The sequence below is a fragment of the Temnothorax longispinosus genome, chromosome 9 (assembly GCF_030848805.1).
Source record: "Temnothorax longispinosus isolate EJ_2023e chromosome 9, Tlon_JGU_v1, whole genome shotgun sequence".
Classification (NCBI taxonomy): Eukaryota; Metazoa; Arthropoda; class Insecta; order Hymenoptera; family Formicidae; genus Temnothorax; species Temnothorax longispinosus.
Window position 1 is genome coordinate 15,622,606 of NC_092366.1, and position 14,002 is coordinate 15,636,607.

At 34.9% G+C, this 14,002-nt stretch overlaps 1 protein-coding gene across 6 annotated transcripts in view; it reads right to left on the minus strand.

Moving 5' to 3' along the window:
- Positions 1-1,423, minus strand: part of Rrp46 (exosome complex component Rrp46) — an 89,111-nt gene extending 87,688 nt beyond the window's left edge. For 3 of the 6 annotated variants that reach the window (XR_011733444.1, XM_071787305.1, XM_071787309.1), the window contains exons 1-5: positions 947-1,283; positions 744-857; positions 543-664; positions 319-462; positions 123-242 (exon numbers count right to left, since the gene is read on the minus strand). Coding sequence is in view for 5 of the 6 variants with exons in the window: in XM_071787305.1 (XP_071643406.1) it covers positions 123-242; positions 319-462; positions 543-664; positions 744-857; positions 947-1,046 (600 nt within the window). In the remaining variant the exon portion in view is untranslated. The other 3 variants (XM_071787306.1, XM_071787307.1, XM_071787310.1) reach the window with 3 other exon arrangements.
- Positions 1,424-14,002: the final 12,579 nt, after the last annotated feature.

Sequence of the window (14,002 nt, forward strand, 5' to 3'; positions counted from 1 at the left end):
TCGTTAATCCAGGAGAAGATAAAAAAAGGTTTATTTAAAAACAAAATAATATTGTAATGTTATATTACATTTGCATACTTTTTTGTTACTTCCCTATAATAATCAAACACATATTTACTGACTTGTCTGCACTTATCCATAGAAGCCAAGAACTCGGTTTGAGAAAATCGGCCAATGCTATGACAGCATACGATATCTTTGTTAATACTGTCAAATGCAAACGTAAATTCCGCTTTTGCATTCTGTAAATAAATAAATTATAAAAATAATTAGTTCTTAAATGGATAAATTTTATTATTTATTACTATTTATAAATACTTTTAATTGTGAGCTGTCTGGATCCATGATTACTTCTCCTGCTTCTTTTTCTATCATGCAACTCACAGCTGCAACCGTGTATTTCATGGAAAGTCCAGAATTAATTAGTGCCAAACACGCTGCATTAATAGCACAAGCTAGTAACTGAAATTTCCTTTGTTTACTTATATATTATTCAATTTTTATTCAAAATATTTGCTAACATAGACAAAGCAGAGTCTTACCCCACCAGAATCTTGCATCTCTTGCAGATTGATGCACACCATAGTATTAGGATGAAATGAAACTAATATAGCAGATTCACAAGTCTCTTTTATATATGTTTCAATTAGTCTGTCATCCACCTCTAAAATAATTGACAAACAATCATACAGATCCAATGCAATGCTGACAGTTTGTAATAATTTTATGTCTGACAAACTCACTCGCTGGTCCTTTAAGAGGCGTATGTGTAACTTCGATAGAAACTCTGTCATATGCCATTTTTTGGCTTCTCGCTTCTAAGGGTCCATTTACACCCGCGATAATTGTTGTATCACCTACGTGAGAGAAACATTAGAATATTATACTAACAAAATATTGTTTATAATGTTCTTTGTACGTTTGATTTATAATAATCATTTTATACCTTGCATAAACATTGTAGAGCCATCAGACCTTGATAGCAAATTAATTTCGCAATTTATTGGTCGTAGTGTACAATCAATTTCAGTAGCTTCTTCCGTCATTTCGTCTAGATTATACAGATTCTCTACTGCAATAATTGGCAAGATAACTTCTTTTTGGTTAGGTTACTCCAACTGGCTATGGAGTAGAAAGGCGTCTTCAACTCTGCTCCTATCTGGCGCTTGGTAAGATAACAATGTAAGAGATTAAGAATACAAATTTTGTTGAACACACGAGACGCGTCATCAACAATAAGACAGTTTATTTTCAATAATAGCAGAGAGAAGTCTGACTGAAACACATACTCACGTTTCAAATGCAACCTGTCCACTGGCGCCTCTACGTGCACAAAACCTGCATTGAACTACATAGCCATGGATATTTCCGGAGGGTAACATACATATGTGATTCTGGCTGCGGTCCACTTTTGACGTTACAAATGCTTCGAAGCATTCCTCTTCTCCCTTCTTTCAATGAAAGCATTTGTAGCGTCAAGTGGACTGCAGCCTCTGTCCTATGTTATGTACATTTAGTAAGAGTATACTTGATGTCATTTATAATAATGATTGTTTTATTCTTGTATTTCTTGAAAGAAATGACGATAAACATCGATGTTTCGTTCGTTGACGTTAATATAATTCTTGTCTAAACTTATTACTCTTTTTATTCAGTTGAAAAAGTGCAGTTGCATCTCAGTTTTGGTTGATATTACAGTTCAATATCAACTGCAAAGTTGTATACGCTGCGCGTTACGTATCATTGGAAAAATGGGAGAAATATAACATTCCTCTTTATCAACTATAAGTAAGATTGTTACGATCTATTAATTACGATAGTATCGCCCGCAAGTTTTTTATGTATAACTATAGTGTGTGATATACGATATACTCAATCAATATATCAATATAAAGAAGCACACGTAGAAAAAAATTTTGAAACGTTTACGACGAATTACATGAACGAGCGAATTACGTGCCCGTTCTTTAACGAAAGACGGAATATATTCGTGGACGCACATTTCAGCTTGTTCGCACTCTCGATCTCATACCGCTTATCGCAATAAGCTCGCTCCCTCGCTCGTTTGCATTCGTTCGCGTTTGTTCGCGATCGCGACAAGCGAAGTGAGAACGCCAAACACGCGACCGTTCTCTTTAATCACTTAATTAATCATTAATTCCCGCGCGTAACGAGAGGTTCAAGCTATTCACTGAAGCGTTTTTCCCATGCGATTCACTTATCCCGAGTAGAAATCGAAACGGGAAGCAAGAGACGCGAATTTCGAGGTTATTGTCTCACTCGTGACACGCGGGATAATGACTCTGTTAAGATTCGGATGTATCGCACTATTCGTACTTCGAAACATTTATTTCGTATGTAAAATTCACTCACCGATCACGGAGAGCACCGCAGGAGATTCACCAAATCACAGCCGGGAGGGTGTCACGTCGTACAGCGTCCAGCACGGCGTTCATTTCGCCCAGCGACGGCATTCCCACTCGTTTCGGTCGACGCGAGAAGAAACGGAATATTCGGCGTACGTTCACTTTGCAACACACTCCGTAACCGGATTTCTTTTCGTTCACGAGAAAAGAATCGCGAGCGACAACGTTTCGAGCACCGACGTTGAACGTATCGCGTAGTACTTGCGCCGGTCGGCCGCTTGCGCGCGCCCGGCGCGCCGTTACCGCCGCACAGTCGGGCGAGACTTCAAACGTGATTGGCTCGCGAGTCGAGCTCCCCCGATGCGGCCAATCACGTTCGGCCGCTCCGAGCCGCCGCGGCGTACCAGGCGCGACCGTTGAATTTGACAGCAGCGTACAGTCAAAGTCGCCGCGCGGTCGATCGTTTTTGCCGGTGAGTGGCCTTATCGCTTGTTTTCGTTAACGCTCGGACTACCGTTACCTGCGGAAGTCACTCAGCTATCATTCACTCGATGGATTTTGCACAGGTAGGAAGTGTTCGTGCTCCGCGCGCCCGTCGCCGCCGCGCCGTGGCCGCCGTGCTTCGTGCTTTTGTTATTCGGAACGCGCTCGTTTCCTGCGATTGGCAATCCTGCTCCTCGTTCGCGGGAATCGCGGGCCGCCGGAATAATCGACTAGCGCGAGTACGCGTTTGCAAGTGTATCAAGTGTCGGAATAAATGTGTCGCGCGAATCGCTCGCTCGAGACGGAGACGTCCAGACGTCGAGGTGGAAATGTCGAGGCAAAGGATATGTACGGTAATTGTGAATGATTTGCTTTCGTTGTGATATTCACGGGCGATAATCGTGCGCTGGTCTCGCCATATTTCTGGACTCGGATGTAGCGTTCATTATTATCTCGTGTCGCGCTCATTGAACGCTGTGCCGGAATTGTCATATGATTTATTATCTTCGATTCTCTCCGCGCGGAAAAAGAGTGATATTGTGTCGTATCGAGTGACTCGCGCGAGTAACGGAACGTCGTGATCGTGTTCGTGATACATCGCCCATTCGTGAATGCTTCATGATTTCGTGTATTTCGCGTCGCGTAAGTTAGCGGGCGGCAATCACGGTTCTTCGTCGTGCAAAAGGTTAATAATGCCGTTTTACTTTCACGAGATTTTCGAGTTTGATACGTACTGCGCGTGCGATATTTAATTTCAATAGCGTACGTATATCTTTGATTAATTAACTGCGCGTCGTTACTGACCGTCTGCTTAAAGCCCCTTACACAATAGGCGATAGCGATAGCGATAGCGACAGCGACAAAGTTGCCGACAAATAAGGCATAGCTTTGTCGGCAACTTTATCGCTGTCGCTATCACCTATTGTGCAAGAGGCTTAATAAGGGCCCGGACACACACTTTTTCGTAACAGTAACAGTAAAGTTTCGACCAATCGCGTTGCTTGAATCGGGAACGTACGGCCGTACGAAAAAGTGTGTGTCCGGGGCTTAACTCGCGTAGTATCGCGCCAAGTTGCCGACATCTTGGAACATTTCGTCGACATTAACGTAATGCGGTGATGAACGCGGAATGAATCGGTACGATATATATATATTATTATATATTACACAGTAAAGTACTTCCTTCCCATGGGTAGGACCATGGCGAGGTGGAAAGGCTCAGTACCCTGAGGATGTTATATCCGAGCAAAACTCTTGTTCTGCTTGGATAAAAATCCAAAGACGGGGAAGCTACGAAAAGAAGCTACGGGGAAGACGGGAAAACGTACCCTCTGTCCGTCGATTTAATTAAATAAACGAACCGCAGCCGGTTCGTCGCGTTTGCTTCGGGAGTGTCGTTCAAGTAATCGGAAAAGGACTTTTTAAACGGGAGTGCCGTACAGTATCGCGCGAGAAAGACTTTTACTGAAATTAGAAATTAGCGCGATTGTAGTTTATTATCCGCAAGTGTTTCTCGCGAGTGTCCTGTGCGGTGAGAGGAGAAGGAGGAGAAGAAGGAGGAAGCCTGACGTCCTGAGAGGAGGAGGAGGTCCGAGAGAGACATCGGGTGGCAGCGGAGCAACCTTGGGGTGCGTATAATTATCTCTTATCCGCATAATAATTATTTTTCATTTATTTAGACAGTTTTATCTTGATAAGTTAAAAATAATTAGAGAAAGAGAAATTATCTAAAATTTTACTCTTGTAAAGATTTTTTTCGGTAAATAGATAATTGTATTGCTAAAATATTTTATTGAAAGACAAATTAGAGCCACGTAAGAATTATCTTTTGAAATATTTATCATTTTTTGAACGCTTCTTTAATTTAAATTTTATGTTTGTATGTTACAGTAGCATTGTGGCTAAATAACTCCGCCTGTTGCGCATCAGGTTAATTGGTAAGTCAGATTTTTTTTTACTGAGGCCTTTTACTGAGGTAACGAATCTACAATTAATCAAATATATAGAACAAATATATCTCAATACATGTCGAATTACAATCTCGTAGATCCATTGCCTTAAAATGGATGGGCTAAAACTGATTGCAAATATTTAATCTTGGTATTATTTGTTAATTAATGTATTTATTGATTGTTATCGATTTATTGTGTAATTGTGAAGAAATACTCGCACACTTCGCACGCACCGAGCTCTGGAAGAGCTTATTATTGATCATTTATTTTGACGAACCGCCGAGTTCTATATAAATAATTTTTAAATAAATTTTAAATCTTAAATAAAATATATAACAAAATATTTTATTGAATTTTATTTCGCGGAATTTGAATTAGTAATAAATACATAATAAATTAACTTTTCGAAATTTTGTTATGTAAATCAATTCTACTTACAATTAGAATAACAAATATTTTAAAGAAAGAAATACAAAGAAACAAGAAGTAAAATAATACTATCACAATTAAAGTAATTATTTTTAAAATGTAACATTTTTATTTAAATGTCTTTATAAAATTATTTTTATATTTCTTTTCTTGAACAAAAAAATAAGAGTAAACAAGTTGTTAGGTATTAAAAAAGAAAAATTAATAGATAGGGAAAAGTATGAATTAGTTAGGATATGTTATTTATATCCATCTATTCCTTTCTATTTATTTTTCCAAGATTAAATATTATATAAATCGATGCAAGAAAGCAATATATAGATATATAATGAATAAAAAAGATAAAAAATATTTTGATTTTATGCAATTTATTTTATTGAAAACGTGATAATAATGATTATTAATTACTAAAATAAATTTTCTGTAAGAGAGAGAGAGAGAGAGAGAGAGAGAGAGGGAGAGAGAGAAGGGGAGGGAGAAAGGGAAAGGGGAGAAAGTGGAGAGATGGGAGGGAGAGGGAGGGAGGAGGGAGAGCGAGAGAGAGAGAGAGAGAGAGAGAGAGAGAGAGAGAGAGAGAGAGAGAGAGAGAGAGAGAGAGAGAGAGAAGAGAGGAGAGAGAGAGCAGAGAGAGAGAGAGAGAGAGAGAGAGAGAGAGAGAGAGAGAGAGAGAGAGAGAGAGAATTAAAATTGTCGCTCTTAATTTTAGGGAAAACATAATTAAGTATTAAAATTGATTGTTGCATGGTTAGGATGTCTGTTATACCAATATGATGTAGACGCACATGATGTAGACGTCTATGATTAAGTTGAATTTTATGCAGAATTTTCTGAGTTTATAAGTTATATAAGGCATTAATGTCTGAACAACACTAGCATTAGCGTTACCCGGTGTACAATTTTATTCAGTCAGAGAATTTGTACATCATGTAACTTTAAAAAAAGCTGATGGAATGTAAGTATGTATATATATGGACGTGTTTGATTTAATTAATAAAACATTCAAATGTTGCACCATTAACTTGTATACAAGATTAAATACAGCATTCAAGATGCTGAACACACACACACACACACACACACACACACACATACATACATACCTTTAAAATTTTTGCATATCTCTGAAATTTTAAGTAGCGCCTGACTGTTAACAGATATGCAGTGACGTAGTCTTAAGTGCGTTAAACGCATACCGCAATTATCAAGAAAGTTTATGAAATCTTTAACATCAAAGTTGTAAGATTTTGTAAGATCTAATTGTTGCAAATATTTACATCTAGGTGTAAAATAACGAAATAAATCGCATATAAATTTCTCAGATTTAATACATCGCATGTTCAAACGTGTATAGAGTAGAGGATCCTGTGTCAAATTGTTGAAGCGCATATTATTTACTTCACTCATGCGGCATAACGTTATCAAATCTAAATATTCAAATATTTTTAGTAGTATTTCATCCTGTAAAGATAAAATATAAAACTTTAATATTGAACTGACATTGCAATAAATATTATTATGAGAAACAGACAACTTATAATACTTTATCGGAAGCGCAGATAAACTGTAATGTGATAGCTCCTTGGATTCATCCGAAAAGAGTTTTATATGCTTAGCATAATTTGAATAACTTTTTAATAAAATACGACGCGAGTATTTCTGTCCAAGAGATTGCACATAACCAGAGATTACTTCTTGAGATACCTTTTTGTGTTTAAAATTACTTTTATAAGAAACCTTTCTTACATCGCTGTAAATGTTATCGGAACAAATTTATTTTCATTATTAACAGAAAAAAGAATTTAAATATTATCTAATGTCGATTTAATAATACCTTTTATAAATAACACAATATTCAGGAAAATTCTGTCGCAGATGAACTAAATCCAAGTGTGCACTTTTTAAATCTGTTGTTAAATTATGAACATCGTCATGGCACGGAGAGTACATGCAGTTAATTCTTTTTAACACATTTGTTAAACTCTCATTAGCATTTCTAGAAACAATTAATTTTGATGTACCGATAAGCATCACAGCATCTATCTTTGAGAAAGATTGAGGTGAGCTGTTCTTGAATACTAATCTGAGCATTTTGGTTTTAAAATTACGGATGTGACAACGGTGGAGAAAATAATCTTGATGTAGAGGATACAATGATCGTCTGAGATGATTCATCCCACAATTTAAACCACTTATTATTAGAATTTTGAGCCCAAATTTGAATTACGCTTCTAGAATTACATAATTCGTAAATACAGACTTTGATTGGGTATACAGCTTTATGAAACTCGATATCTTCAAAATAGAAAATATAATTATAGTCTCTATCAACAAAAGCGTATTTTCTTTAACAATATCTTACTTGTTAATTCAAGTGTATTACATACCAATATACTTATCGCTCGTCGTTTTATCCCGTAAATCGAATGTAAGAATATTAACCCTTAACTGGAACCCGGAGTGTTAAACACCCCAAAACGAAGTTTAGGCGTTTTTTTCGGTCGGTTAATCTATGAATTTCGCATCGCAGTGCCATCTTGTCGTTAGTTCGAGTCACCAATGACACATTCCTGACTTAAACATAAAATAAAATTAAGTTTTCTTATAAAAATCAAGATTTTAATTCAGAAAAAAGGGGCACAGGCGATCATGAAAAAAATATTTTTTTTATACCCACTACAATCATAATTTTTTTCGTAAAGTACTCTATCTCAAGAACATCGTGTTAAATTTTTATCAAAAAATATTTATTTTTGACTGAGATATGATTTTTTTAGCAAAACGCAATTTTCATGACAAATTTATTTCAAGAATTTTTTTGAAGCCTTAAAACTAAAAATTTCATAGTTTAGGCTAATGGGTATCATTTTCCAGTGTTTAATGTATGTACTTGATTTTTTTTAAGCCTATTGGAGCCTCCATTTCGCCGTAACCAACGTTCAAAGTCGTGTGGGGTATACAACACCCCGTGTGCAGATAACGTTCGATCGCGGACGTGTGCCAGTTAAGGGTTAATAGAGGAAAGTACCCGATTATGAGATACCATATCTATTTTGTGTGATTGTCGGAAGTCTATGGGCAGAATTGAAAAATATAGTAGGTCATTTTGAAGGGAATTTAATAAGCTTTAAGATGCTGAAATGTAACATTGAATTTAAATATTAATTTTGCTGAAAATTAGAAAAATGTGAAAAATGAGCTTTCGGCAAAATCGCAAAAATGTGCTCCTAATATGAGAGACCCCGGGAAATCGCTAATAAAGTGCTAAATACATCAGTATTACTATTGTATTAAAAATCTTTATTTAATGTTTCTCAAATACACATGTGATGCAAAAGCATATTTGCAACAATCGTAAACCCACTTATACTCAATATTGTACCTAATCTTCCCCCTTCACCCTTCCCTCTCAAATCAAGGTCAGCACAGTCTTATAAATTCGTATAAACCTTCCCTTAACGTTAATATAGTATTTTCTCTTCTTTTATTACTATACAATAACTTTCATACTCCAGCAACCCAGGAGTACCTACCCTGAGTATCTCATGTTACGAGCACCACGCCTTGCGGTTTCACGATCACCAAATTTAATCTCTACAATTGAGCAACTCAACGTATCCCGTATTTTCCTATTAATACGACCTTACTCTATCGCTGCATGCAGAACTTATTGCCAAATATTTATTAATTGTGTAATAAACAAGATTTAAAGATTCATATCCATAGCCCTTGACAACATCCAATTTCATAATTTCTTTCTCTGCAACGACTACACGCACGATCAAACAATGAATTTTCCACTAAATAGGTTTTACCCCAAGGGCAATAAGTTCATGGTGGAACCAACAGATAGGGCCTATTAGTTTAGCAGAAACCTCGCTGTCGCATATTAGCAGCCTATCTCATAATAGGGGACTTTCCTTTAATACATTCTTTCACGAAATCTATGTTTTGCCATGGAGATATTGAAATATTATCATCCCTTATGAAATCCACATTCTTCCTCTGTATTAGAAAATCAAAATGTATCAAATAGTAGAAAATCTTGTAACATCAATTTATAGATAGCGATTAATTTGTATAGGACAATAACAGATAATATTACTAGGAAATACACATACCAATATTTTTTCAGAAAGAAATGGTAAATGAAATAGTTGTCATAGTTGAAATATTTTTCATAGTTTTGAAATTTGGGTGGCCCAATTATATCAGGGGCAGTACAAAATATGCTAATATTCCGATGGTCCCCGGGAACAAATCTCTTCTTCGCAAATTGATAGATAAAGTCAACACTATCCTCCTCTCCTACGGATACTCTGCCGACATAGGGATATCGACTGCAACTCTCGCAGTGTAAAGATTGATAATGGGATGTCATATTTTCTAAAAAATGACAAAAAATATGGAGAATAGTAATCCTTGCTCTTGTAGTATATGCTAGAATGTATGTTAATATCATATATTTATAATTATAACGGTAAGGTGTTATATAATCTAAGTTTATCTCTTGCTTCCATTCACATTGCTGGTACTGACATTATTACATAGTCGGCATGTATATATAATCTCAACATCTCGAGTACTCGCAACTCGTCGCGTCGCGTAAAAGAGTCACGGTCGGTCTCGCTCCACGTGTACTTGGCGCGAGACACTACCGTGTCTCTTGATTATTAAATAATTAATTATTTTTGAAGAAATAATTTATTTTTTATTTTGTTAATATAAAAAAAGTTTTTTTATAAATTTGAAATATCATAAACTCTGTGTTCTTCTACCACCACGTGGCACACACATGCATGAACACAAAAGATAAAACAAAAAAATTACAAAATTTAAATTGCTCACCTTTGCCACACTTAAATTCAATTTCTGAATAACTAAGGTACATTCTACAATAGCCGTAAGAGTAGATGTAAGACGTAAGCAGTAAGCTATTGCCTGGATATTGACTAATAAGATTTTTACAATTCAAGAATGATCGTCTGAATTATAGTTGGACAATTTTTACTTAGATTACGGCTTACAGCATACTCTTATACGGCTATTGTAGAAAGGGCTTAAGATTTTCCAAAATATTTTTTATCTTATTTAATGTAATTTTTATCTTATTTCCGATAACGTTATAGCGTGTTTCACCACGTGGGAGAAAAATATACCTACATCATGCACGTGCACTAGCACCAAAGGAAAAGACATTGTAAAATGTAAATTGCTCACTTTTGCTACACTTATGCTCAACAATTTTTCAAAATGTATTTTTTCGTTTATTTAATGTATCCTTTACCTCATTGTTGGATACAGGTTATACTTTATAGTGATCTAACAATAATAAGTCAAACAAGATGACACAGTGAATAAAGAATAAAGAGGACCGGAAAAACTCGGAACTGAATAAAAAAATTAATCAGAAAAACTAATTTCTATCGATTTTCATACGAGCTTACTGCTTATATATCAACAAGGCAGATTTAATTATTTCTTTATAAAATGAAAAAATTATGAAACAGAAGATTTACCTCATTGTTTGATACAGGTTGTTATATTTAACAACAAGTCGATCAAAATGATCACACAGTAAATAAAAAGAATTACCGGAAATTTTACTCGAAATTGAATCAAAAAACTAATTTCTATCGATTTTCATACTACTTACTGTTTATCAACAAGGCAGATTTGATTTTTTCCGTATAAAATAAAAAAATCATGAAAGAAAAGAAATGTTGGAACACGTGGTTAGTGAGCGCATACTACTTCTGACTTCTGTGTGAGTCACATCTATGGCTATATACGGCCAACGTGACGCTACAAATGCTTTGGAGCGTTCTTCTTCTTGTTTCTTCATTGAAAGAAAAGAGAAGACGAATGCTTCGAAGCATTTGTAGCGTCACGTTGACCGTAGCCTATATTATATACTAGACTGCGAACTTCCACAAAATACATAGTCCTGAAAAGTGTTACATCCACAAACCTAGGGATTCAGATAAATTAGTGGAAAGCAAAAAAAAATACTAGCTAGAGGGTGGAGATATGGAAGGACGCAGGCAGGTACAAGTAGCGTTTTCTACTGGGGAAAACTACCTAGACAGCATATAACGCTAAAACAATAACAAAAAAAAAACGTTTTTCTTAAGTTATCTTCTTTTTGACAAAACGAAAAAATGTGTGAAAGACCTTTTGATCTTATTGAAAAAAATTATCTTAAAATTGTTTCGTCTCTTTTACGATGTCTTTCAATAAAGACAAAAAAAAACGCGTTAAAAATATCTTTCCAGCCAATCAAAAATAGATAATTATTATTTTATATTATTGTTTTATATTTTTATTAAACATCAAAACTGAATATATCGATTGAAAAAGTAAAAACTGTTTTATTAATTTTATTGTGCTTATTGCGAGATAATCCGCTCAGTTAGTAGTCATTTGCTGCGTTCAGCGGAGGAAGCTGTTTTGCAACTGTTGTAAAATTTAGGAATCTGCAGATCAATGTATGCTCTTAATTTTTACCGGAGCTAAAAATATTTACCAATTAAATTCACAAATTTTACAACAGTTGCAAAGCAGCTTTCTCTGCTGAACACAGCTATTTTCAATTACCTTCAATTTTGTACATATATAATGTTATAAAAGAATAACATTTAAGTTTTATTAGCAACTTTAAATATTATACAATTTTAAATAATTAATTTTTAAACAACATTTGAGATATATTTAAACATTAAAGTTACAATTAACAATATAAATCTTGTTCTACAGAGAATAATGTGTATAAGGTAGGGGAGCAAAGTCGTCACTATTTTTTCGGTGCCGATTTTTAACAACAAAACAAATAATTTTAGTAAAATGTGGTATACCGTTGTAAAGAGTGAATCCTTGGCTACAAAATTGATCAGGGCATTTTTCGTCTACGTCACTTTGTTCAACTGGTATAGAGTAAAAACGACAAAGGTGCAAAAATTTAAATGTCAAAATTGCCGGGGCCGAGTCGTCACTCTATTCTCGGACTGAATTTTAAATGAAAATTTATAATTCCGATTATGAAAAATGATAGGATACATTTTATTAATTATTTATTAATAGAAAAATGGAAACATTAATTGAAAACATGGCGGAAAATAATTATAAGAAAAGCGCACGCACTTATGAACGCTCGCACGAAATACACTGTTTCTCGTCAGCTCTGTTCTCTGTCATCTCTCATGCTGAGCACACGCAGCACATATTATCCAAGTCCTCGTCGGAATCCGACAACTGCTGCTTCCTTGACTTTGATTTTCGCTCAAAGCCTCCATGATATCGTACGGCCACGTCAAGTGTGCTATTTCATCATTATTCTTCTTCAACCAGTCGTTCAACGTAGTTTTCGTGACTCCAAATTGTTTTGCGGTTACTTTTTGTCTCAATTTTATCTTTTGTTTTAATTTTGTTTTACTTTGTCTTACTTTGTCTTAATTTTATCTTTTTTCACCGCAAGAACTGTCTTCCTGAGTTGCTTCTTGTCGACAGGAGTCACTTTGCGATGGTACATGCGTACCATTTTCTTGCAATTGAGAACGACGCGTAGGTACAATGACGCATTTGCAACGAAAAATAGAGTGAAACTACCGGGATAAAGTCGTCACAGTGACGAATCCCCGCCGCGGCGCCGATGGCTTGATGACGACTTCGCCCCGAACACAGATTTTAAGTTTGATCGCTCATGAAATATTAGAAATCAACGAAAATAAAAAAACTTTACTGGATTCGTGTTTAGCATGCATTACTCTTCAGAGTCACTTATCTCGAGATTCGGAGAGAAAATAATATTTAAAATATTGAACATTTTCGACGCGCAAGAAATTTTACTTTTGACCTTCGAAAACACGTTTGCCTTAATGAAAATCACAACATGGCGTATAATCTCACTAAACTCCGTTGGTCACATATGGGCACCATAAGTAGCGTTTACAATATTAATGGTGAGTTCACACAACATATAGATTTCGAGATAATTGTAGTAACGACTTCACCCCGGTGACGATTTCTCCTCAGTCTCCCCTATTTTTAAAAACAATAATTTTCACTAAAATTAACTTTTAACTTTTCTATTTACAAATTGTACTTCTATAACGGAATGTTATATATAGGGATCCTTAACCAAAGATCGGACAATATGCCGTCGTGGAGTGAAAAGGATCTCTAGTATATACATATGGGTAATTCCACGTCAGATCGGACGAAAAATGATCTCGATTTTTTAAATTAGTCGAAACTTTTTTTACATGAAATATATACATAAAGTAAGAAGATACATATTTTTTATTCCGTCGAAAAATTTTTTTTGCAAAAGTTGTAAGCAATTCAATTTTTATGAGATATGAAGAAGTCGTTAACCTTAAAATTAATATCTCTGATGGCTATACTTGTGGTAGAAAAATCTTTGAAAAGGCATTTTAAAGTTAAGGAGACAATCTTTTTCGTTAAAGTAATTTATGTCACAAAAAAATTTAATTATTATAAGCAATTAAAATGTTTAATTATTTAAAAAAAATGCATTTTTTTTTTAATTTTTAAAATAATGCTATTTTATTCTCTATTTTATTCTAAAAGTGTACATATTTTTTATTTTATGGAGAAACGATGAATTTTAAAATTAAATATACAAAGATTATAGTGTAATTTTCAAGAGGAAACCGCGGACAAATTCTGCTATTATTAATAGTAGCTTTCATAATTTTATTTCAGAACAGTATGAAGATAAATTTTTACAACAAACTTTACGGAAAGCTGTTTTAG